Source organism: Caretta caretta, chromosome 2 (genome assembly GCF_965140235.1).
Source record: "Caretta caretta isolate rCarCar2 chromosome 2, rCarCar1.hap1, whole genome shotgun sequence".
Lineage (NCBI taxonomy): Eukaryota > Metazoa > Chordata > Testudines > Cheloniidae > Caretta > Caretta caretta.
The window spans coordinates 186,776,188-186,802,425 of NC_134207.1; the positions used below are offsets into that span (position 1 = coordinate 186,776,188).

At 43.0% G+C, this 26,238-nt stretch overlaps 1 protein-coding gene across 1 annotated transcript; it reads right to left on the reverse strand.

Moving 5' to 3' along the window:
* Window positions 1-1,148: 1,148 nt before the first annotated feature.
* Window positions 1,149-5,271, reverse strand: CCR4 (C-C motif chemokine receptor 4). Its single transcript, XM_048837144.2, has 2 exons — window positions 4,954-5,271; window positions 1,149-2,365 (listed from the first exon to the last, which is right to left on the reverse strand). The coding sequence occupies exon 2, from the start codon at window positions 2,353-2,355 to the stop codon at window positions 1,285-1,287; it is 1,071 nt and encodes a 356-aa protein (XP_048693101.1). The 5' UTR covers window positions 2,356-2,365; window positions 4,954-5,271; the 3' UTR covers window positions 1,149-1,284.
* Between the last annotated feature and the right edge of the window lie 20,967 nt (window positions 5,272-26,238).

Consider the following 26,238-nt stretch of genomic DNA (forward strand, 5'->3'; position numbering starts at 1 on the left):
GAGGGGCATGTGTGAAGTCACGCTGAGGTGAAGAGACTGTGCGGGAGAGGAAGGGTTGGAGCAAACAGCACAGGGCAGAGAACGTCCAGTCAAAACTGCAGAAAGTTCTCTGAATGTCTAAAGGTCCCTGCTTCGGAGCAGAAGCAGCCAATTAGCTGTGCCAAGGCCACACTGGGCCCGGGGGGAAGAGGGAGAGGCATCCCCTAGGTCCTAGTGCCCCCACAATGGGGTGGTCTCTCCTGCGCAGTACTGGGTCCAGGGGGATGCTCGGAGGAGGGGTGACCCTGGCTGGGCCCTCTTTTCTCCCTCACCCCTAATGCAGTGGTCCCTACTTTGGCAGCTTCTCCCCCTACCAACTGGAGACTTTTGTTGCTTGCTGTCTTTTTGTGAGGGGGCATTTTTCAAAGGCTTCTTAGTCTTGTTTTTTAAAAAGGGTGTTTAAAGTAATTTCACTTAGAAATGTGACTAGGAACAAGATGTTTTAAATGATGTGCATAGGATGCATTGTAGGTTTTTTAAAAAAAGCCTCATTTTTTATTTAAAAATATTTCTGACAATGTCCATGTTAATTATTATATAAAATTGCTATTCTAGGTAACAACATGATGGCAGGTTCATTCAAAATGTCTATATATGTGTGAAGACTTGTATAAAAAAGTATACATATGTGGTATAACATACTGTACAATTTAGGTCTTGGTGAACAGCAAGATTTTAAATATATCTTGTTTCCGTTTTCTTAGACACAAAGTATGTATTATCTAGGAAATATTCACCGAGAAAGCGTGCTAAAGAGACAATTATACTCTAGGACTCTGCTCTAACAAACCCTAGGCCAATAAGTGGATTGGGCCCAGTACACTAAATATGATGATCCCTGAATATGCCAAGATTTCCAAAGCATTTTGTGAAGACTGTTGATCTCCGCCCTCTCCCCTTTTTCTCCCCCTAGTGGGGCTCGCTGTTGGTGCTGATGAAGAGCAAAAGGCACAGCATAGCACTGTAAATGCAGGTGGTGTTACCACTTGTTGGCACTGATTTGTAATATGAAATGAATTCTACATTTCCAAAAGCCTAGCCTAGGTTCCACTTCTCAAACATTTTTCTCTTTTTTTCTCACTACATTCAAAAAATTCCAGAGGCAGGACTGAAAGCTTATGGTCCATTTATTTTAAGGTGCTGGCTTATTTTTAAATGCACATCTTTTCAGCTTAAATGAGACCCTTTTTAATGTTGTGGTGATTGTTAGTTTTTCTTGTAACTGTGGTAGACACTGCAGGATCTTTACAGAGCGTCTTGATCCCTAGTAGACTGTGTGTGGAATGAACTGGTTGATTCGGCGTGGTAAGTGGTGAGAAGTCCACAGCGTTTAAAAAACATTCTAGGTACCCCCCAGCTCTTAAAGAGCAACTTCACATACTTCTTGAATTTTTCCCCCATAAAGAAATAGATAATGGGATTGAGACAACAGTGGAAAAAAGCCAGTGTTTCTGTCCCTTGCATTGCATAGTCCAAATCTTTGCTGATTTTACACTTTGTAATGAAACCCAGGTCTAGCAACAATTGTAAGAAAAGCACAATGTTGTAAGGGGTCCAAAAAACAAAAAACACAATCATGACAGCAAAGATCATCTTTACAGCCTTATTCTTTTTCTCACTTCTACAGTACAGCAAGGTTTTAATGATCATTGAGTAGCAAAAAATCATAACCACTGAAGGTATCATGAGCCCTAGGACATTGACTTCCAAAGAGGAGAAAATCCTCCAGTTTGTGGAATTACCAGGGTACCGTGGTTTGCAGGTGGTATGATTGCGTTCCTTATAGGATTCACTAAATATCAGCTCTGGAACTGAGGCTGAAATGGCTACTAACCATACAATAAGACTGGTAAAGATGCCATAGGTGACTGTTCTTGCTCTCAAGGCAAGCACAGCATGAACTATTGCCAAGTATCTATCTATGCTCATGAGCATAATAAAAAATATCCCACTGTAAAACCCAACCAGATAGATCCAAGAAACGATTTTACACAATCCGTTCCCGAAAACCCACTGATCTGCTGCATAATAAGACCAGAAGGGAAGGGAGAAAACAAACAGCAAATCTGAGATTGCGAGGTTGAGCAGATAAACGTCGGTCATGCTCTTCAGCCTCTTGTATTTTAACAGGACCAAAATGACTAGAGAGTTCCCTACCAAGCCAAGCAGGAATACCAGAGAGTAAAGAGTGGGCAGAAAATGTGATCCAAACTTCTTGATGCCTTCTTTACTGCAAGGTTTTGAAGAATCATCATAAATGTCAACATAGACATATGGAAACGAATAGTCATAGACTGTTGGGGTTGTTCTTTTCATTTTCCACTTCCTGAGAAGAAGCAGATACAAATGTTAATAGATTCTCAAGGGGGAGTTAAAAATCTTTACCTGAAATAGAGGCAACTTTGAAACAGTATCACCAAAAACAAAAGGAGTACTTGTGGCACCTTAGAGACTAACCAATTTATTTGAGCATAAGCTTTGTTCAAATAAATTGGTTAGTCGCTAAGGTGCCACAAGTACTCCTTTTCTTTTTGCGAATACAGACTAACACAGCTGTTACTCTGAAAAAAGTATCACCAAAGAAGTCTTTGAAAAGAACTTGAATAAGAATGAAGTCTTTGCAGTTCTAATGCATGTTTCGTCTGAGGTTTGAAACTCTAGGTTTTTGGTGGATCCAGATCTCAGTTAGCATTAAAGATTTACAAATCCATACTGGACAGAAATGGGGGCCATTCCCTGATATGTTAATGGACACTTCTAGCACTATTTAGCGCTACATAAGAGTTTAGGGCAGGGGTGGGCAAACTTTTTGGCCTGAGGACAATTTGGGTTTCAGAAATTGTATGGAGGGCTGGTTAGGGGAGGATGTGCCTCCCCAAACAGCCACACATAGCCCAGCCCCCGCCCCCTATCTGACCCCCCCCCCGTTCTCGCCCCCTGCTGGCCCCCCCCGGGACTCCTGCCCCATCCAACCCCCCTGTCCCCTGATGGCCCCCCCGGGACCGCTGCCCCATCTCTCCCTCCCTCCAGGTCCCCTGACTGCCCCCCACCACCCCATCCAACCCCTCCTCTCATCCCTTGACTGCCCCCCGGGACCCCTACCCCATTCAACAGCCCCCCCCATTCCTGACTGCCCGGACCCCTATCCACACCCCTGCCCCCTGACCACCAACCCGAACTCCCCTGCCCTCTATCCAACCCCCCCCCACTCCCTGCCCCCTTATCACGCTGCCCAGAGCACCAGGACAGGCAGCCGTGCCACCTGGCTGGAGCCAGCCACGCCACCGCGCAGCACAGAGCCCCGGGTCAGGCTGCAGCTCTGCAGCTGTGTGGCCCAGCAAGAGCTCATAGCCCCGTCGCCCAGAGCATTGCACTGGCAGCGCAGTGAGCTGAGGCTGTGGGAGAGGGGAAACAGCGGAGGAGGGGCCGGGGGCTAGCCTCCCGGGCCAGGAGCTCAGGGGCCGGGTTGGAGGGTCCCGCGGGCTGGATGTGGTCTGCGGACTGTAGTTTGCCCACCTCTGGTTTAGGGCATGCAGTGGGGCTGTTTGTTTTCAGTTGAAACTGCAGCTTGAAGGGAGGCAGGTGGAGTTTAATTAGCAAAATAAGTGACAGAAATCCTTCAAACCTTGGAACCAAATCATAAGAACTGAAATCCTAGTCCCAATGAAGTAAATGATAAAACTCCAAGTGACTTCCACCCACTGTATTTACTCAAGCAAACGTTGACTAAGGACGAGTGAAAAATAAACGCAAAAAGAAAAGGAGGACTTGTGGCACCTTAGAGACTAACCAATTTATTTGAGCATGAGCTTTCCTGAGCTACAGCTCACTTCATCGGATGCAACTGTAGCTCACAAAAGCTCATGCTCAAATAAATTGGTTAGTCTCTAAGGTGCCACAAGTCCTCCTTTCCTTTTTGTGAAGACAGACTAACATGGTTGTTACTCTGAAACCTGAAAAATAAACAAGGACCTGAGCATCTGACTCATTTTTAAAGCACTACTCCTTTTTAATGCAATGTTTATGCAGTTCCTGAATATCAGCAATAGGTCTCTCTTACGTAACAGTACCAGCACTTAACTTGCTGTCCGGAAAATATATATATGTATTTTCAGTAGTTTCTTTCTTCAGTGGCCAAGTGAATTTGTCACATTAATATGCATGTTCTGTTTTAATAGATGTATTTTAATTGGCATTATTTTAAAAAGGCTACACTGCTCAGTTGGTGAACACAACATAAAAAGACTGCATGTGAAAAGGTAACAATAGCATTATTCATCCAAGCATTTCCTAGCTTTTTGCCAAAGTGAATTAAGTCTCTCCACATTTTTGGAGGTTGGTAAGTATCCCCATTTGTAGAAAAGGAGAAAATGAAACTGAGTAGAATTAAGTGTCTTGTCTAAGGTTGCACAGTGAGTTTGTGCTAGGACCAGGGACAGAATCTGTAATGGCTGTTTCCAAGTTTTATGCTCCAGGCAGAAGAGATAACTCCTGTCCACCCTGTAGTTGTGTTATATTGCAGATAGATATTGACTTCTTAAGCTGAAGTACAAATTTCATTAAACACCAATAAGGGGAAAAAAGAAGGACTTTTAAACCAGTGGTCTATAATTGCTTTTAGTGCCAGACTATATAAACTGAACAACTCACAAGAATTAGTTAGGAGTCATTGCAACTAGATTCAGACATTTTAGTTAATTTTAAAATGCAAATTCTACCCTTTTGTAATAAAATAAAAACTAAACATGAAAATTTTGATTATGCCCATGTTTGAAAATTGTTCAATTTCAAAGTGAAGCAATAGCAGAAAGAAAACTCCTTAAAGTATATGAATACTTGCATAATCATATATACAAAACAAATGTATAAAATATACAAAATCACTGTTTCTGAATTGCATTTTGTAAATTGTACCTTTTTTCTCCCCCTTCACAATTGATCTGAAGAAACCCTTCGCCTGAAAGTGCAGAATCTCCTGTTTTCTGGGTAAGTAGGTGGCTTGCTCACTGCAACAGTGAATGTGATGTGGCATAATCTGAAAGGAAGTTCAAGGTTTTCGTTGGGGAGTCCGTCCCAGAGCAGAAACATCTAATTCTTGTGATAATGAGATGAGATAATGTGCCTTTAAAATATATGTATTGAAACAACCATCACTTCCCTGTGAATGCCGTGAGGCAGGGATTAGTGCGTCTTATTCCTTCTAGCTTTCTCCATTTCCAACTGGTGATTGGTCTTCTGCTTGTGTCTCTTTCTGAATTTACTTGAACACAGTTGCTCCCTTGTTTTCATTTCTCCCAACTATTCCTCAAGGACCTGAGAGGTCATGAAAGTTTTATGGGATCTTCCTGATGTGAGTAGTTCATTGACTCCAGTGTAATATCGACCCAAGAGGATTACTCCTATGAAAAGAGACTAAAGGATGAGTTAATTAAAAGCTGAGAAAAGTGCCTATAATATACACTTTGAGCTGTTTAATAATCTGTTTGGTTTTATCTTTGCACTTGGGCTTTCCACATTTTGCTTTAACATAATTCTCTAAAGCAGGGGTTTTCCAATGCCTTCCATGTGTGTACAATGTCTTAATAGGGAGATTGCCACCTGGTTCACCTAGCATGGCATTGAAAAAGCATCGATCGCCTCCCTCTTATTTATGGTGGTGTGGCCACTTTTCCCTCATTTACAAACACATCTAATTCCTTTGGCAGCTGCAAGAATTGCTTAAATGGAAAATAATATCAAGAAATTACTGTGTATTTCTAGCTGGCTTTAATGTAATACGTCATGACTGAATGCTCCCCTGTATTCACACCCTAGTCACTATTGTAATAATCTTTGTACAAAATATGCCTTGTGAGGTAGCATTTGAAAATGAATAATGTGTTGGTCAATAATATCATGGTGAAATGTACATTATCGTTGTCATCATGTTCCTATTACGCCTCTGGAGTTTAGGGCAGTGACGAAGCTCCTCCACGGCTGTTGGTTTCTGGCAAGTCTTTCAATGGTTACCCAGCTGTGCCCCAGGTTTTTCAGCTCAGCTTCCACAGCTCTTCACCATGTTGTTTTCAGGTGGCCTTGTTTTCGCTTGCCTTCAGGTGTCCATCTTATTGCTAGTCTGGTGATGGAATCAGTTTCCATCTGAAGCACGTGACTGATCCATCTCCAACGCCTCCTGGCAATGATGGTGCTCAGATCCTCTTGGCTGCATTGTGTCAATAGATCTTGGTTTGAGATTGGTCTGGGCCAAAAGATACGGAGGATTTTTCTGAGGCAGGTTGTATGGAATGAAGACAGTTTGGACATGTCATACTTTCTCATTCCTTAGCATTCTGCACTATAAAATAGTGTTGAAAGTACGCAGCTCTGATAAATCTTGCGTTTGGTTTTGGTGTTGTATTTTGATGATTTCCAGACTGTATTTGAGCTCCTGAAGGTGTTCCTGGCTTTATTGATTTTGTTCCAGATGTCCTGGCTTGTCCTGTCGTGGATGATGGTGCTGCCCAAGCATGTGAATGTTTCCACACTGGTGAGAACATAATCATCTATCCATACTGGTGATGGTAAGGCAATATTAAAAGTCATGATATCTATCTTCTTATTGCAGTTGATTTTCAGTCCAATTTACTGGCTGAATGCATTGAGTCCAGTTGTTTTTTCTTGTATGTGGTGTTGGGTATGTGATAGGAGAGCAAAATCATTTGCGAAGTCCAGGTCTTCAAGGGATGAGAAGGGTGTCCTTTTAATGCCTCCTGGCATGTCTTCTGTTGTACGCCGCTGTGACGTTCCCCTTTGGCGTTATCTGGTCCGGTGATCTACTATACCTCTCCAATCCTTGACTCTGGGAGCCAGCCTTACCCTGCTCTGCTGTGAGAACTCCCACTCCTGGGCTGTTCACACACAGCCTCTGGCATATAAGCTGCTCCCAGCTACTTGCAAACGACACTAGCCAATATCTCCAGTCCCAGTGACAACCCAGTTATGCCTGCTGGACGCTGCAAGCTTATATGAGTTTGTCAATTTAATAAAGAAATTGATATATACCAGGCTTGTTACCCTAAGGGGAGCCTCTGGCACACTTCAAACCAAATGCACTGCTTCAGGTAGAATAAAAAACAAATGTATTAACTGTAAAGATAGATTTTAAGTGATTATAAGTCAAAGCATAACAAGTCAGATTTGGTCAAATGAAATAAAAGCAAAACACATTCTAAGCTGATCTTAACACTTCCAATGTCCTTAAAAACTTAGATGCTTCTCACCACAGGCTGGCTGGTTACTTTTCAGTCAGGCTTTCCCCTTTGATCAGGGTTTCAGTTGCTTGGTGGTGGTGGTGGTGCCTGTAGATCTATGTGGAAGAGAGAGAGCATGACAAAATGTCTCTCCCTTTATTATGTCCTTTCTTTCCTCTTGGCTTTGCCCCCACCCCCACCTTCAGAGTCAGGTGAGCATTACCTCATCACAGTCCCAAACGACCAAAGGAAGGGGGTGACTCCCTCAAGGGTCTAACAGATTCTTTTGTTGCTGCCTAAGCCAGTGTCCATTGTTTCTGTGAGGTTGGGCTGGGTTTGTCCCATCTATGCCCTGATGAGGTGTGAACTGCCTCTCTTTTCTTGGAGAGTTTTTGCATGGGCTTGCTTTAAGCCATGAGGACACATTTTCAGCCTCGTAACTATATATATAAAATTATAACCTTACTGTAACAATTAGTATAACATCACTATAAAAACCATGCTCAGTGCATTATAAGCCTTCTGAAGACACCCAGCATGACAAACTTTGCATTGGATACCATACAATCATTTTATAAAGATGAACATGGGGATGTAGGATGTTCCCACGAGGTACAGAGCATCACAGCTGCATTACCCAATTGATGGCAATGTTGAAGAGGATTGCAGACATGACACACCCGTGATGTATTCCTGTTTTGACTTCAAAACTGAGCTCACTGTGATCAACACTATATGTAAAGTTGAAATAGAAGCTGTCAAGGTTCCTTCCCCCTCTGAACTCTAGGGTACAGAAGTGGGGACCTGCAAGAAAGACCCCCTAAGCTTATTCTTACCAACTTAGGTTAAAAACTTTCCCGAGGTACAAACTTTGCCTTGTCCTTGAACAGTATGCTGCCACCACCAAGTGTTTTAAACAAAGAACAGGGAAAGAGACCACTTGGAGATGTCTTCCCCCAAAATATCCCCTCCCCCCAAGCCCTACACCCCCTTTCCTGGGGAAGGCTTGATGATAATCCTCACCAATTGGTACAGGTGAACACAGACCCAAACCCTTGGATCTTAAGAACAATGAGAAATCAATCAGGTTCTTAAAAGAAGAATTTTATTTAAAGAAAAGGTAAAAGAATCACCTCTGTAAAATCAGGATGGAAAATACTTTACAGGGTAATCAGATTGAAAACATAGAGAATCCCTCTAGGCAAAACCTTAAGTTACAAAAAGACATAAAAACAGAAATATACATTCCATTCAGCACAACCTATTTTACCAGCCATTTAACAAAAGGAAATCTAACACATTTCTAGCTAGATTACTTACTAACTTAACAGAAGTTCTGAAGAGCATTCCTGATCTGTTTCTGGCAAAAGCATCACACAGACAGACAGACCCTGCAGTAGACCTCCACAGACTACCAACAAATGATCCGCGGACCACAGTTTGGGAAACTGTGCTCTAAAGTGAGCTGTAACCTAAACCCATCCAATGGGTCTATGTACACTGTGTATTCATCGTTGTGTATAGCTTTAATGTATGTGTAGGTGATTAACTGAGTTTAGAAGCTACTGTACATGGGGGCATGAGAGGTATAGTTTCAATAAAGGGAGGACCTCTTTTAGGAGCAGGAGGCTATCAATCCCTTCTCCTCCAGTTATACTCTGGCTGTGACTTCACTAGGAAAAATGGTTTGTTCTTAACTCGAGTTAGATTAATATAACTAGGGCTATATCTTTGCTGCAAAGTTAACTAGAATGATCTACACTGGAGTTACTCCTCTCAAGTCAGTCCAGCATCACTGAGAGTGGCCACATTGTGACATAACACTCAGGTTTCTGTGTTTACACTGGCACTGACTGAACTCACTTCTGTGTGGCACTAAGACTTCTGGGGACACACCCCACAATTCTTAGCACTGCAGTAAGCTGAACTACACTATGACTCATTTCCCAGTAAATTATGAAGGAACTTGTCTGTCCTTTCTGGGCACACGAGGGAATTGTGGGAAGGCACTGGAGGACTAGCAGCACTGGTTGTGGAGCTAGCTTGCGTCCATACTACAGAGTGGTTGTGTTAGCTGCTCATAAATTGTGCTAATTTGAACTTCAGAGTATAAGCCAGATGGGTCAGCTAACTTGAGTTAAAAGCACTACCACACTCAAGTTAAGAGGATGGGACTCAAGTTAGGGGCAACACTTGAGTTAAAACCTGAGCTAACTTTGCAGTGAGGACAAGCCTAACACAAGGTAAAATCCTAGAGAAGATAAGGCAACTTGCAGTTTTCACACGAGTTAACAAATCAAGTTGAAGACTGTGGAGGAGCTTAGGGTTTATCTTACCCTTGTAACTCATACTTAAAATTTTTATTAAAGCTAATGTTAAAAAAATTATATCATACATAAAAAAAAGTGTCTGTATGCTGAGTATAGTGCTTAGATTATCCACAAATACAAAGTTTGTTTTTAAAGTCATTAGATACATATAGTGCATAATCAGCAATGACCCAGATGTAGGTGAATGAATTTAAGGATACAGTTTAGATATTTAGCATCCATGCATTTGGGTACATTACTCATGAAAAAAGTTATACAGAGAGTTGGTTGTGGAAAGCACATATATCAATGAGTGAAGATTGTCCCTCCGTAATTGAGAATTTAGGGTTGGTTGTCCATTTAGAAAATACAATCTGTCAGGAAAGTATTTGAGTTACTTTCCCAAGTGCGCTTCTCAGTGGCATTCCAGCTCATCCCTTCTGGTGTTGCCAATGTCTGGTGATGTGTTCTATGTAGATGTCCCTTGACCATGTGATGGCGTCCGACATCATGAGTTGCCGCATCAGCCGAGCATAGCGTTGACTGACTCCACATTCTCTCAGCACTCACTCGTTACCAAAGTGCCATGCACCCAGGGCTCTGACGATCAGTGCATGTGTCTGAACCTGGTAACTCTTACGTCTCAAGGTTTCGGCCAGAGTGGTGTATTTCTCCAACTTTTGAGACTGGGCTCGTGGAAAGCTAGGGTCCTGCTTTCAAAGGGCACTGTGGCATCCACCATGATGATCTTCTTCCGGTCCTTGTTGGTGATGACGATGTCTGGTTGCAGTTCGCTGTCTGTTCCAGGGATGGTAGAGTTTATTAAAACTACAAACTGACTTCACTAGGATTTTACCTTGTATTAGCTAACACAAGTTAAGAACACACCCTTTTCCCAGTGAAAACAAGGACCAAACGTTTTTGTTTCATTAAAGAAAGAGAAGATTGAATTGGTGGTTCACTGGCCCATTGGCCCCTCATTTCGAGTCACAGAATTAAGGAAACTCAGTAAAATCTGTGACTTTGGGAGTTGACCGTCTCAGGTTAAAGAGAGAATCATTTGTGGCCTTAAAGATAATGTGTTAAGAGAGAGACTGCTCTGTGAAGGAGATCTAATTTTAGAAAAAACTTTCCAGACATGCAGGGCAGCAGAAACTGTGAAAGCACAAGCCAAAGAGCTGAATTCACCAGAAGGACTTATTCTTGTACTGAGTACAGAAAAATATAGCCAGAATAGGTCAAATCAAAAAGTCCAACCACTTGCTACTAAAACAATTGCTAGGGTTATGTGGAAGGTGTGGATCACAGCATGGCCCCAAACAGTGTGTTGCCTTTGGGAAACTCTGTCATAAATGCGGGGGAAATAATCAATTTTCAAAATGCTGCAGATCCCAAATGCAGAAAAGATAAGTGCATTCAGTTGAAGACAACCTGGCTGAGGAGTTTTTCATAGACGTACTGGGATCAAGCAGTCCTGGTGAGAGGCACTGGATACTACCCATGAAAGTGAATGAAACAATTATTCCACTGAAACTGGACACAGGAACTCAGGTTAATATTCTGACTGAACAAGATTATGAGAGACTGAAAATAAGACCCAAAACTGGGACCAACAAAAATAAAAGTAACTGGTTATTCTGGAATAAATATACCAGTCAGGGGGAGGTGCGTTGCTAGCATCCACCATAAAGACACTATGTACAGGTTCCTGTTCATTATAGTGCTAAAGGAGGTGACACCAGTTTTAGGCCTGCCTGCTTGCATGTGGGAAAAACTCAGTCTGGTAAAACAGGTGTTCTCACTACAAGGTCATATTGAATCTGGCTATGAGGCACTCATTCGGGAATTTCATGATCTGTTTCAAGTGTTGGGTTGCTTGCAGGGTGAACATAAAATCCAGGTAAACAAGCAGGTCCCTCCAGTTATCCATCCATGTAGAAAGGCCCCATATGCACTCAGAGATAAACTCAAGGCTGAGTTTACAAGATGGAAGCGATGCAAGTAATACAAAAAAATTGAGGAGCCAACAGAATGGGTGAGCTCCCTAGTCATTGTGGAGAAAAGTAATGGCCAGCTACACATATGTTTAGATCCAGAAGACCTCAACAAGGCTATAAAAAGAGATGTTTCAAAATACCAACCAGAGAAAAGACTATGGCTCAATTTGCAAATTCACAATATTTTAGTAAATTGGATGCATCTTTGGGTTTTTGGTAGCTAAAATTAACTGAAGAAAGCTCAAACTATGCATGTTTGATACCATTTGGAAGGCACAGATTATTAGGCTTACCCTTCAACATAACTTCAGCACCAGAAGTGTACCACAAAACCATACATATGATCTATGACCAAATTAATGTTTTTGATGCCACAATGGATGACATCATCATCTGAGGCTCAACAAAAGAGGAGCATGATTGTAGACTTTGGGAAGTCCTGGATGCAACTAGAGCTGCAAACCTCAAAGTAATTGTAGAACTGACTTTTGTTGGGGACATTATTTCCAACAAAGGTACAAAACCCAATAAGAGGAAGATTTCAGCCATTGAAATGATGCTACCTCCCCAGTCAAAGAAAGATGTCCAACAGTTACTGGGAATGGTTAATTATCTTGCAAAATTCATACCCAAGCTGTCTACCAAAGCAGCGGCTTTGAGAAAACTTTTAGAGAATAAAATTGAATGGTAGTGGGGTGCAGAACAGGAGGAATCATGGGAAGGCTTAAAACAACAACTGATACAAGAACCAGTGTTGAAGTTCTATGCACCAGGAAGGCCTATTAAAGTCTCAGCAGATGCTTCACAGTTTGGGTGACATGCAGTGATTTTATAGAAGCATGAGGATTGTTGGCAACCAGTAGCATATGCATCCAAATCACTGACTGAGGGAGAAACCAGATATTCACAGATTGAGAAGGAGCTTTTGGGAATATTTGCCTGTGAGAGATTCAATCACTATATTTATGGCCAGACAGTGGCAGCTGAAATGGACTGCAAGCCCCTGATAGTGTTATTTAACAAACTGTTCAATGACTGTAACTTAAAGATTCAAAGAATTATGATAAAGCTGCAAAAGTATGATTTGGTTGTGACCTACACGCCCAGTAAATTCATGCTCACTGCAGAGGCACTTTCCAGAGCAGTGACTCCCACTATGAAATTAGAGAAGACTTTAGAGATAGAGATGCAAGCCTATGTTAAGTCATTTCCTGTAGCTAACAGGAAACGGAAAAAAATAAGAGGGGAAGTGAAGACAGATGACTCTTTGGGGATCATTGAAGAAGTGATAATTAAAGAGTGGCCTGAAGAAATAAGCAGTTGCTGTCCAAGTATAAGAGACTATTGACCTGCAGACATGAACTTACTGTGATAAATAGGTTGATTTTCAAGGGCAACAAGGTTGTAATTTCAATGAACCTCCAAAAAAGAAATGCTCCAGAAGATCCATGAGGGTCATTTAGGAATTGGGAAGTGCAAACAACGAGTATGAGAGGTGTGGTATTGGCCGCAGATCAATCACAACATCAGCGGCACTGCTATAGGTACCCGCATGGCCGCACAGTATGCCAACATTTTTATGGCTGACTTAAACAATGCTTCCTCAGCTCTCGTCCCCTAGTGCCCCTACTCTACTTGCACTACATTGATGACATCTTCATCATCTGAACCCATGGAAAAGAAGCCCTTGAGGAATTCCACCATGATTTCAACAATTTTCATCCCACCATCAACCTCAGCCTGGACCCGTCCACACAAGAGATCCACTTCTTGGACACTACGGTGCTAATAAGCGATGGTCACATAAACACTACCCTATACCGGAAACCAACTGACCGCTATACTTATTTACATGCCTCCAGCTTTCATCCAGACCACACCACACGATCCATTGTCTACAGCAAGATCTACGATACAACCGTATTTGCTCCAACCCCTCAGACAGACAAACACCTACAAGATCTCTATCAAGCGTTCTTACAACTACAGTACCCACCTGCTGAAGTGAAGAAACAGATTGACAGAGCCAGAAGAGTACCCAGAAGTCACCTACTACAGGACAGGTCCAACAAAGAAAGTAACAGAATGCCACTAGCCGTCACCTTCAGCCCCCAACTAAAACCTCTCCAGTGCATCATCAAGGATTTACAACCTATCCTGAAGGACGACCCATCACTCTCACAGATCTTGGGAGACAAGCCAGTCCTTGCTTACAGAAAGCCCCCCAACCTGAAGCAAATACTCAACAGCAACCACATGCCACACAACAAGAACACTAACCTAGGAACCTATCCTTGCAACAAAGCCCGTTGCCAACTGTGCCCACATATCTATTCAGGGGACACCATCATATGGCCTAATCACATCAGCCACACTTTCAGAGGCTCATTCACCTGCACATCTACCAATGTGTCATATGCCATCATGTGCCAGCAATGCTCCTCTGCCATGTACATTGGCCAAACCGGACAGTCTCTACATAAAAGAATAAATGGACACAAATCAGATGTCAAGAATTATAACATTCAAAAACCAGTCTGAGAACATTTCAATCTCTCTGGTCACTCAATTACAGACTTAAAAGTCGCAATATTACAACAAAAAAACTTCAAAAACAGACTCCAATGAGAGACTGCTGAATTGGAATTAATTTGCAAACTGGACACCATTAAATTAGGCTTGAATAAAGACTGGGAGTGGATGTGTCATTACAGAAAGTAAAACTATTTCTCCATTATTATTTCCCCCCACCCCTACTGTTCCTTAACGTTCTTGTTAACTGCTGGAAATGGCCCATCATGATTATCACTACAAAAGGTTTTTTTTCTCTCCTGCTGGTAATAGCTCACCTTAACTGATCACTCTCGTTATAGTGTGTATGATAACACCCATTGTTTCATGTTCTCTCTCTCTCTGTGTGTTTGTGTGTGTGTGTGTATATATATATACATCTCTCTTCCTACTGTATTTTCCACTGCATGCATCCGATGAAGTGGGTTTTAGCCCACGAAAGCTTATGCTCAAATAAATTTGTTAGTCTCTAACATGCCACAAGTACTCCTGTTCTTTTTGCGGATACAGACTAACACGGCTGCTACTCTGAAACCTAACATTACTAATGTGGTAGGAAACTGCTTTTCATGCTTGAAATACAAGCCATGCCAAAAAGCAGAGCCACTGAGACATCATCCAGTTCTACAAAGACCTTACAAAGTGCTAACTTATTTACTTGGCAATCAAAGGATTATTTAGTAGTCACAGATTACTATTTTCTGTATCCAGAAGTTTGCACACTGCTCAGTACTAATAGTAAGTCAGTGATCGCCGGCATGAAAGGAATCTTCTCCAGACATGGAATTCCAGATGAAGTCTTTAGTGATTGCGGGACACAATTTTCCAGTGCAGATTTTAGGCAATTTGCCATAGATTGGGATTTTCATCATAAAACATCAAATCCAAATTATCCTCAATCAAATGGACTTGTGGAAAGATCTATTCAGACAGCAAAGAACCTTATGAAAAAGATTTTTGACAGGGGACATGATTTGTATAAGGCTTTATTGGTTTACTGAAGTACACTTCTGGAGAAGGGCTTTTCTCCAGCTCAGCTGTTAATGGGCAGAAGGATCAGATCTAATTTACCAATCACTGGTAACTTGCTGAAATTTCATGACAATGAAACCATATGGAAGATGAAAGAAAATTAGAAGTGCAAGCAGAAATATTATTTTGACAAAGGGGCCCATGATCTCTCCATCTCTTACCCAAGGAGATAGTGTGCCTGAGGAATATCTTGTCTAATATTTGGGGCCAAAAGGGTACCATTAAAGAACAGCGGCATTTAAGGTCTTATGTAGTAGAGACAAATCAGGAGGACACATTAAAGGGGTCTAAGAATAATCCCAGAGTAGACTGTGGCATTTCTCATTTGACTGATCCTTTATCATCGACACACAGAGGAGAAACCATCGAGGAACAAGAGAAAAACTCAGGGTATGTCTAAACTTACTGGGGATCCATGCTGTGGTGATCGATCCACCGGGGGTCGATTTAGCGGGTCTTCAGTAGACCCGCTAAATCGACTGCAGATTGCTCTCCCGTCAACTCCGGTACTCCATCAGAACGAGAAGCATAAGATAAATCAATGGGAGAGTTTCTCCTGTCGACCCAGTGCGGTGTAGACACTGCAATAAGTCGATCTAAGCTACGTCAACTCCAGCTACGTTATTCACAACTCCAGCTACGTTAGTCACGTAGCTGGAGTTGCGTAACAATTTAGGTCAATTTAGCCCCATAGTGTAGACCAGGCCTCTGACTCTAATGAAAGGCTGATACTGAGACAATCAGAGTGAAAGATTAAACATCCTGAAAGATTCATAGAGACTTGCTAACCTGCCTAGAGAAGGAGTATTGAAGAATGTGAGTGATAAAGACTCAGGGCTTGTCTACACTGGCAATTTACAGCACTGCAACTTTCTCGCTCGGGGGGTGAAAAAACACTCCCGTGAGCGCAGCAAGTTTCAGTGCTGTAAAGAGCCAGTGTAGACAGTGCCCCAGGGGTAGTAGCTACTCTTCTCATGGAGGTAGGTTTTTGTTTTTTTTTAGAGCTCTGGGAGAGCTCTTTCCAGTGCTCTGCCGTGACTACACAAGCCACGTTAAAGTGCTGCCGGTGTAGACTAGCCCTCGCTCCAGAGTGACGTGCTGGTAACCTCTGCTCTCTAGGTAGTTGATACATTGGGTTCATGGAAATGTACTGGATGGGTTGAAAATTTCACTTATGTGTTGTTAGATACTTGTTAGCTGTTTATATAAGAGCTAGTTGGTTTTTCTATAACGGGGGGATGTAGAGAGATGTTTGTGGAAGATTATAATTTAGAGACACTCCGTCAAAAGGGATAATATTATGAATATAGGAATTTAGAGATGTGCTCTGGAAGCTGAGGGGGTTGTTGTTTAATGACCCCCAAGGTCACTACATTGGGTAATAGAGTGGCACGGGGATGAAAGCGGTAGAGAGGGGTAGTGTGCATGACCCAGCAAGGGGAAACTGCCTGTTCATTTTCAGGAGCCAAGGGGTGGTGGTCCTGTTGGGGGAGGGGAGGAGCCTGGGATTAATAGATTTTAGGGGCAAAAGGGACTATTAGATCATCTAGCTAGAGCTCCCGTATAACACAGGCCATAGAATTTCATCCAGTTAGTGAACTCGATAGCATCCTGTCTTCATGTGAAGTCAGCAAGAGATGGAGGATCCATCACTTCCATAAGTAGTTTGTACTGTGTTTAATCACCTTTATTGCTAGAAATTTGTGCTTTGTTTCTAATTGAAATTTGTCTGGCAAGAAGTCCCACTCCTTGTTATGCCTTTTCCCCACTAGATTAAAAGAGCCCTTTAGTACCTGGTATTTTCTCCCCATGAAGATTCTTGCGCACTTTAATCAAGACACCTCTTAATCTTCTTTTTGACAAACTATGCAGACTGAGTTCTTCAGGTTTCTCACTGCAAGGCATTTTTTCCAGCCCTCATATCATTTTTGTGGCTCTTCTCTTCACCATCTCCAATTGTTCACTCTTCTTTTCAAATTTATGGACAACAGAGCTGTACACAGTATTTTAATCTCAGTCTCACCAGTGCCACATACAGAGGTAAAATCATCTGCCTACTCCTATTCACTACTTCCCTGTTTATACACAGGGATGGCTCTAGGATTTTTGCCGCCCCAAGCAAAAAATTTTTTGGCCGCCCCTGCTTTTTTTTTTTCATGCCCCCCCCCCGGCTCCACCCCTTCCCAACCCCTTCCCCAAATCCCCAGCCCCGCCTCCTCCCCCAGGCATACTACATTTCCCCCCCCGCGCATTGCTTCCTGGAGCTCCCCCCCTGCAACCCCGCAATCCGCTCCACCTGCTCCCCTGAATGTGCTGCCGCTCCGCTTCTTCCCCCATCCCTCTCAGGCGAGGGAGAAGCAGCGCGTTCAGGGGAGCAGGCGGAGCGGAGGTGAGCAAGGGTGGGGGGGAGAAGCAGGAAGTAACGGGGGGGAGGGGGAGAGGAACCGCTCCCCGCCCCAGCTCACCTATGCTGCACCACCACCGCCAACTCCCCCAAGCGCGCCGCCAGTCGGCTTCTCCCTCCTTCCCTCCCTCCCAGGCTTGCTGCGCAGGAAACAGCTGTTTCGCACGTGGCAAGCCTAGGAGGGAGCGGGGGAGAAGCCGAGCGGTGGCGGTGTGCTCAGAGGAGCAGGCGGAGGTGGAGCGGAGGCGAGCTGGGGTGGCGGGGGCACATTTCTAGGGGCAGTATGGCTGGTGCCAGAATGCCGCCCCCAGAAATGTGCCGCTCCAAGCACCTTCTTGTTTTGCTGGTGCCTAGAGCAGGCCCTGTTTATACACCCCAGGATCACATTAGCCCTTCTTGCTACAGCATCACACTGGGGGCTCATGTGCAGTTGCTTGTCCACTATGACCCCCTAATTCCTTTCCAAAGTCCGACTTTCCAGGAGACAGTCTTTCATTCTGTAGGTATGGTCTTTCTTTGTTCTTGGGTGTATGATCTTGCAGTTGGCTACATTAACTCACATTTTGTTTGAATGAGCTCAGTTTACCAAGAGCTCCACATCACTCTGTATGACTGTCCAGTTCTCATAATTATTTATCACTCTGCTAATCTTTGTTATCCACCAGTGTTCTGCTGATAAAAATATACAGGATCTTTTCAGGGGACAAGGCAATATGCCACGTTTATTATGAGAACACAATTTGATTTATAACCAATAGCTAATACCTACCTACACACACACACACATCAGATGTTGTGCAGCTGCTGTATAGGTACTAGTCCTGAATGTAGCTTGAGTCCGTAGCTTGGGTTTGCAGTTCGTGGTGGCTAACTGGCCAGGAAGGCTGGGCACAAGGAAGAGCCAGGACTCTGTCGGGCGTGCGTCAATGCCCTTCGATGTTGGCAGCAGAACATTACCCAAAATCTTCCATCTCACCCATTCTTTTTATAGGCTTTAGTTTGAACAAGAGTCTGTGGGTCTTGCTGTGTCATGCCACTTCTGGGTACTGTGTGATTGATCACCTGTCAATTGCAGCCCTGACTTTCAGCCTTGGGTCCGACTTTGATCTTGTTTCAATTGCACCTTTGTTCTTTTCTTCTAGGGTGGACTCTTCTCACTTTGTCAGGGCTGTTGTCTGCATCTTCAGCCATTGGTGTTTGCACTTCACTTTATCAGGACAGGCTGGGGCTAGAGGTTGATTCCATTATCCATGCATACCTCATTCACACATCTGAACTAAGTTAATAAGGTTACAGCAGGGCTTTGCAAAATGGAGTAAGCATTTCAAAATGGAGTTTTAGTTACAATATAGAGTCTTATTAAAACAAGTGTAATGAACAATTTACAATGTTGGGAGGCAAACAATAAACGTGTTACAATGTTTCAATAAGCGTGAACTGTGGGGACGTAATGAGCGGCTTTATTGCCATTTAGCTGGTTATTGCAATAGCCGGTTTTATGAATGAACGCTGTTTCATTCATAAAACTTTACTTATGAAGTTCTGTTTGTTCATTTGATACAAAATAAAGTCATATTAATAAAGTCTTAATAATAATAGTAATTAAAAAGGAACAATTTCATTCTTCAGCTCTACACCAGTTTGTAAGCAGTAATTTTATATTTCCTTCCAGATCACTGAAGAAAATATGGAATAGAGTTGGGCTTAGAGCTCATTACTGTGGAACCCCAGTAGAAACAACCCCATTCATTGCTGATTTTCCACTGACTACTACTTTCTGAGCTGTCAGCCAGTTCTTAATCCATTTAACATGCTTTATTTCATAGTACTAATTTTGAATCAGAATTCCATGCGGTACTGAAGCCAAATGTCTTACAAATATTAAGTATATTACACCTACGCAGTTGCCTTTGTCAGCTGACTTGTAATCTCATCAAAGAAAGAAATCAGGGTTGTCCAAGAAGACCTATTTTCCATAAAACCAGGTTGACTGGCACTAATTATATTTCCATCCTTTAGTACTTTATGGATTGAATCCTGTCTCAGCTTTTCCATTATTTTGTCCTGGTCTGATGTCAGGCTAACTGGCCTGTTGTATCCCACTTGCCCGTTTAGAACATTTGGCACAGCATTACTTCTCTTCCAGTGTTCTGGAACTTCCCCAGAATTGTTTAGTTGGTTGGCTGATTGTATTTGGTGGCAGTGGTGTCAGATGTAATTTCTGTGGGGTAGGGATTTGGAGGATGGAAGGGTCTCTTGTCATCCGTCCCAGTTCCACCACTTATTTTGGCACCAGCCACCACTGGGCTGTGGAAGATAAACCAGGTGGCAAAAGTAGTGAGAGAGGCTCACCCAGGTATGGAAATCCTCCATAGAAATAGATACTAAAGATGTCCATGACCTTTGATAAGAGATGATAAGCCTGTGGGTGTGTATTCAGAGCTCTTGAAAGAAACAAAACACCCCTCCCCGCCAACTCCCCTGAAACGTAATGTCCTACACAAGATGTAAACAGTGTTTGTTTTTGCCAAATTTTACTAAACATACAAATTCACTGATGCAAAAACACAAGCTGTACTCTTGTGAAATGCCTTTTAACCACATTAAGATCTTTATTTGTGGTTGCTCACTGAGGCTGTATCTACAGAAAGATAAAAGCTACACTACCTCCCACCCCGACAAACTATTGACAATAAACACCTGAGATACAGGCTCTTTTCCTCACTGGACACTGCCCAAAAGCTACTATTTAGGTCTGAGGGCAGTCTACTTCATTCGCTGTTTCCTTTCTCTTTTTCTACAGAAGAGTTTAATTCTTTGTCAGGAGGGGAGCTGAAATTTTTTTGGATACAATAGGCTGCTGGTGTTAAAAAAACAAACAAAAAACCCCCCAAACGAAAAACAACAACAACAACAAAAAAAACAGGTGGGGCTCAGGGTGTGGTGGTTTTTTATTATTTTGCAGTATTGAGTAGGAATCCTAGGCATGGAGCAGGACCTGATAGTGCTAGGCATTGTACAAAAAGACAATCTCTGCTCTAAATAGCTGCACAATAGGTGTCTGTATTAACTCCATGTACCCGATGTTCAGTGGGGACTTGAGCCAAGATTTCAAAAAAGTAACTAATGTGAATATTTGTATTGAATCAAAACTGATGGGGATCCCAGGGCATCACCTTGGCGATACCAGTTATTGGTGGAACACTCCGGTATGTGGTAATGCAGACCTAATTACTGTAATATAATGTGCTAAAAACCATTTCAGTCTGAGCTCTACTAGTGTCAAAATGGGGTAGATAATATGCACACCAGTTTATTTCACTTTACTATAGAAGAAGCAAACCACACAGTACTGTATTGCATAACTGTGGAATCTGGTAGGAACAAAGGGAAATGCTTTGTATGAATGTGTTGCCTTTTAATGCAACTTAATTAGTTTGTAATTCCTAGGAATTTTCAAGTGCTAAATTAGCTGCAAGTGGACTCCCCAGTCATCTGCAGAACAATAGAAATTTTCTACCTATCCAGCCTGGCATCTATAGTGAGCCCTCTCGCCTTGGTTAGTAACCAAAGACTACACGAGTGAATGACAATGACCACTTTAAATCTGTTAGAAATATTAATTCAAGTACAGTTGTAACAACTTTTTCTTCCATTGGTGAGATTTATAGATTAATTCTTCCTACTTGTATAAAGACAAATATTTTTAAAAATAATAAAGCTGTGCAAAAATTACTCTCACCATAAGACACTCCAAATCCAGCTGTCCTGTTTGTTAAGGGATTACTATTAACTACTGTTGTAGTTGGGTAAGAACACAGTCAGGTCTGCCGGAGTTTAGCAGCACCATCTTGTGGAAAAGCACAGAAAATAGCAGCACTAGAGGTGACCACGGTGAACCCTCAACACAGCAAAGATGTGGTTTGAGCAAACTTGAAACAAAGGGTGGTGAAATGAGCAAGATGAACTCCAAGAATGAGGTGAGATTAATGAAAGTAGGTGTTAATGCTGGACGGCCTGTAATAGCTTGAACTCTTTGGCTCTAAAATGAAAAGAAAAGGAGGACTTGTGGCACCGTAGAGACTAACAAATTTATTAGAGCATAAGCTTTCGTGGGCTACAGCTCACTTAATCTTTAGCATTAGATCAAAAGGGTGCTTTTGATGGGATGCACTAGTGTCAGCCTCTGGTCTCTCTGCTGCTCTGAGGCTGCATCACTTCTTCCACTCCCTCAAACTAGCAGCTTTCATTCATTTCATGTTTCCCTCTTCTGGCTCCATCTCCCATGTTCTCCCCACTAGCAGTATCCTTGCTTTAGCTCACCCCTCTCTAGTTAGTTCATAGAATCCTAGAAATGTAGGGCTGGAAGGACCTTGAGAGGTCCCCTAGTCCATCCTCCCTGAGAGGCAAGAACAAGTAAATCTGGACAGACGTTTGCCTAACCTGTTCTTTAAAACCTTCAGTGACAGGGATTCCACAACCTCCCTTAGTCACCTTTTCCACTCCACCCTACCCTAACCTTAGCTACCCTTCTAGCTAGAAAGTTGTTCGAGGTATCTACACTAAATCTCTTTTGCTGCGGAATAAACCCATTACTTCTTGTCTTACCTTCAGTGGACATGGAGAACAATTGATTACCATCCCTCTATAACACCCCTTACCCTATTTGAAAACTGTTCTCAGGTTCCCCCCTCAGTCTTCTTTTCTCAAGACTAAACATGCCCAGATTTTTTAACCTATCCTCAGTTTTAAACCTTTTATTATTCTTGTTGTTCTCTGGACTCTCTCCAATTTGTCCACATCTTTCTAGAAGTGGGGCATCCAGAACCGGATACAGTACCTCAGCTGAGGCCTCTCCAGTGTCAAGTAGAATGGGTCAATTACCTCCTTTGTTTTACATACAGCACTCCTGTTAATACACCCCAGAATAATATTAGCCTTTTTCGCAACTTCATCACATTGTTGGCTCATATTCAGTTTGTGATCCACTATAACCCACAGATCCTTTTCTGCAGTACTACCGCCTGTCCAGTTATTCCTCACTTTGTATTTGTGCATTTGATTTTTCCTTTCCTCCCACTGTTCTGCTCCATTGTTCACAGGCCCGGACCACAGTCAATCTTCATTCTTCATTGGATCCAACACTCCTCACACTTGGCACTCCATACAACACTGCTGTTCTTTCTGATGAAGTGAGCTGTAGCTCACGAAAGCTTATGCTCAAATAAATTGGTTAGTCTCTAAGGTGCCACAAATACCCCTTTTCTTTTTGCGGATACAGACTAACACGGCTGCTACTCTGAAACCTGTCCTTTTCTCAGACTCTCAAGAGTGGCCAGACCCAACTGCTCCTTCCATTTCCCCCAGGCTGAGGCGCCTGCAGCTAGAATCTCTTGCTCTATGCATCTTTACTCTTCCTTTCTCTGCAGGCTGCTGCTTAGGGCTCCCTTTATATGCCTTCTCCTGTTTTTCCATTGCTGCTGTCCCTCTTCTTAGGTCTTCCATGTCTCACCCACTCACGTAACATTTCCCACTGGAGCTGGCGCCTATATAGACTCATCTGTATTAAATTCAGGAATGAGGGGGTTAATGAAACAAATGACAATTGGATGACTGCTTACCACAGGGTGAAACCTTTACAAGCCTAGTGAATGGCAGAGAAGTATTTGTGTATTCTCAGAATGGCTGAAAGATAACTGTGATAATGACTCTGTATAGTGGGTTATTAAGCCGCTATTACAACATGGCTTAATTTCCGAAGGAGGACTCTATTTATTCTTGGAATTCTGACCTTCTTTAGGAGCCGGTAGCAGGCTGAGTCTTCCCTAGTGCCCAGCTACATTTAAATCATGGAAGTAAAGTTTTATGATTGCTCTAACATTATCATTGAGCAAGCCAGTCAAAACTGATTGAAAGTTGTTCAGTTCAGGCTGGTATTTTAGTACAGAATCTGCCTCTCTGATACAAAGATAATTCAAAGATGAAGATACTTTGCATGCCCCAGGAAGTCCTGTGGAGTCTCTCTAGGTTTTTGAGCCACCTTAGTGAGTTTTTGGTAGAGCTCTGGGCCTTTGTTTTGATAACAAATTTGAAGGATCAGTTGGGCAATGTGAGATCCTTGCCCTACAAGCAGGGCTTAAATTCAGGCAGAGCCATCTGGAGAGGAGCCATCTGGTAAATATTTTCAAACCCACGGGAGCCCAGGCATGCCCATCTGTGATTTCTGACCCAGGAAATCCCATCTTTGATCCATTTTCAATTGCTATTCTAGACTTTTTTGGTCTAGAATTTTTCGTTTTTGGTAGAGTTACCAATATGCTCTGTAATTCTAGAATTTATTCTACATTATAATGGCAGGTTTGGTTGGATCTGAGACTGTTTTTTTCTGTAATAGTTTCACTTTGAACAGGCTGTGTTGATTCAATTTGGGGCAGTTTAGCTTTAATTTTCTCTTTTTGTTGCAGAAACATTACTTGTTCCATATCCTGCCACTGTTATACCAATAAAATAAAAACCAGCAGGATCTTATTAAAGGGGAAAAGGCAAAATGCCACATTTATTGTGAATACAGAAAGAATCATAGTAAGCGGTTAGTTATAGCTATAACATTCCATTCAATTTCATATTTATTCACACATTCATTCATACACACACACACACACACACAGAGGTTCTGCAAGGTTGTTATCATAGTTACCAGCCTTGGAGTTGCTCATGCCAAGCCACTGGTCAGGTGGCCTGGACATGAGGAGGGAGCAGGGCCTTGTCAGATGCTCATCTGATGGTCCTGGAAGTTGGTTTGCAGAATCAGACCCCAAAGTTCTCACTTTCTAGAGTCCATTTTTATAGGAATTTCTTCCTATGCCAGTCTATGGGAACTGCTTCATCATGCTGTTGCTGAATCAATCAGCAGATGGCACATTCCTGACGGCTCCATGCTGCCAGATGTTATCTTGTTCTTTGGTTCTCCCATTCTTGAGGCTGTTGGGTGGATTCCAGTCTTCCCTCCGGGGATCCTCTGGTTATTTCCACTTGATGTCTTCTTCAGCCATGGACACTGGATTCTTAGGCTGCACCTCCCTGATCATTCAGTTATTATCCACACCAAGCATCCATCCACATACATTCTCTCTCTCTATTTTAATCACAATTGTTAACAGAGCGAGATGAATACAACAAAAGGGCGGGGAGTCTCTGGGTGCTGTTTCTGTTGTTACAGAGTATTGCTTTGAGTATCTCTCTGTGTAAGTAGTTGTTGTTACAAAGAATTGCTTTGAGAACAGACTCTATCTTAGAATGTACTAACACAATTAGCAGCTTGCAAGTTTCACACATAGAGGGAGAGAAACAGTACCAAAAACCAAGAGACCTCTTAATTAGTAATACCCTGGAATTTAAACTATGGGGAATCAAACTCATTTGTGATTTTAATACAGAACTTCTTTAATATGATCCAACATCATGCTAGCAAGTCTTCAGCCTACAATTCCTCCTGACCTCTAAGAACTTACACAGTTCAGACAGGAAGCAACAGCTTCCTGCAAGCTCCCTCCTCTTCCCCCCGACATTCTGTCCCTGAGCCCTGTGACTGTCCCCTCCTCCACTTTGTGGAGAGGGGGTACGGAGCCGGGGAGGGGGGGAAAGGCAGGAACAGGGGGACATTTTTTAAGGACAGGCTTGACAAAGCCCTGGCTGGGATGATTTAGTTGGGGATTGGTCCTGCTTTGAGCAGGGGGTTGGACTAGATGACCTCCTGAGGTCCCTTCCAACCCTGATATTCTATGATATGATTCTATGACATTCTGACATTAGCATCTCTCTCCCACAGCAAGCAGGAAGCTCCTGGGAGCAGCTCCAAGGCAGAGGGCAGGGCAGGAGCAGCACGGTGGTGGGGGGCGGGCCACCTGAACTGCTGCTGAGGAGCTGCCAAGCCACATACCTTACAGGGAATTTAGGGAAGCTGATGGCAGGGAGGGGGCTGCTGCTCCCCCCACCCCCCAGTTCTAATCCCCAAAAGGAGGGGCTGCTCTTCCAGAGAATCCTGCAAGCAGTGGACAAAGCAGGCAGCTGCCAAACGACGTTATAAGGGAGCATCGCACAACTTTAACGAGCATGTTCCCTAATTGATCAGCAACGAAACAACGTTAACTGGCATGACTTTAAGTGGGGAGTTCCTGGAGCACAGTCATTAACACCCAGTCAGGGTAAAGTAAGGCATGGTGTACCTGTAGGGCCACACCTGGCCATGACGGGGCTCATGAGGGTGGCTCCTACCTTTACAGGAGCCCTTTTCCTCCCTGCTTTGAATATGAAAAAAGTTAAATGTTCAGTTCAGGGATGGACAAAGGTTCAGGGCAGTTCTTATTTTGTGGGAACGGTTTTAACCATCCATGCTGTAGAGAATGTATAGGCTTATTGATGTGCATGTTTACTTCTGTAGGAGCCACTAACTCCCATCATGAACTTCCCTGGTGGTGGTTAGAGGAATGTCCTGCAGATATGCAGGACCTGTGAATATTCAGTGAGCAGTCAGGGACCAGCTGGCAACATCTCTCAGTAGGGCGTGGTGGGGTAGTTGGTGGCATGGCTACCTTTATAAAATGCCACTTACGCCCTGTCAAGGTAAATAAAGGTGAGGATGTCAAGGTAAATAAAGA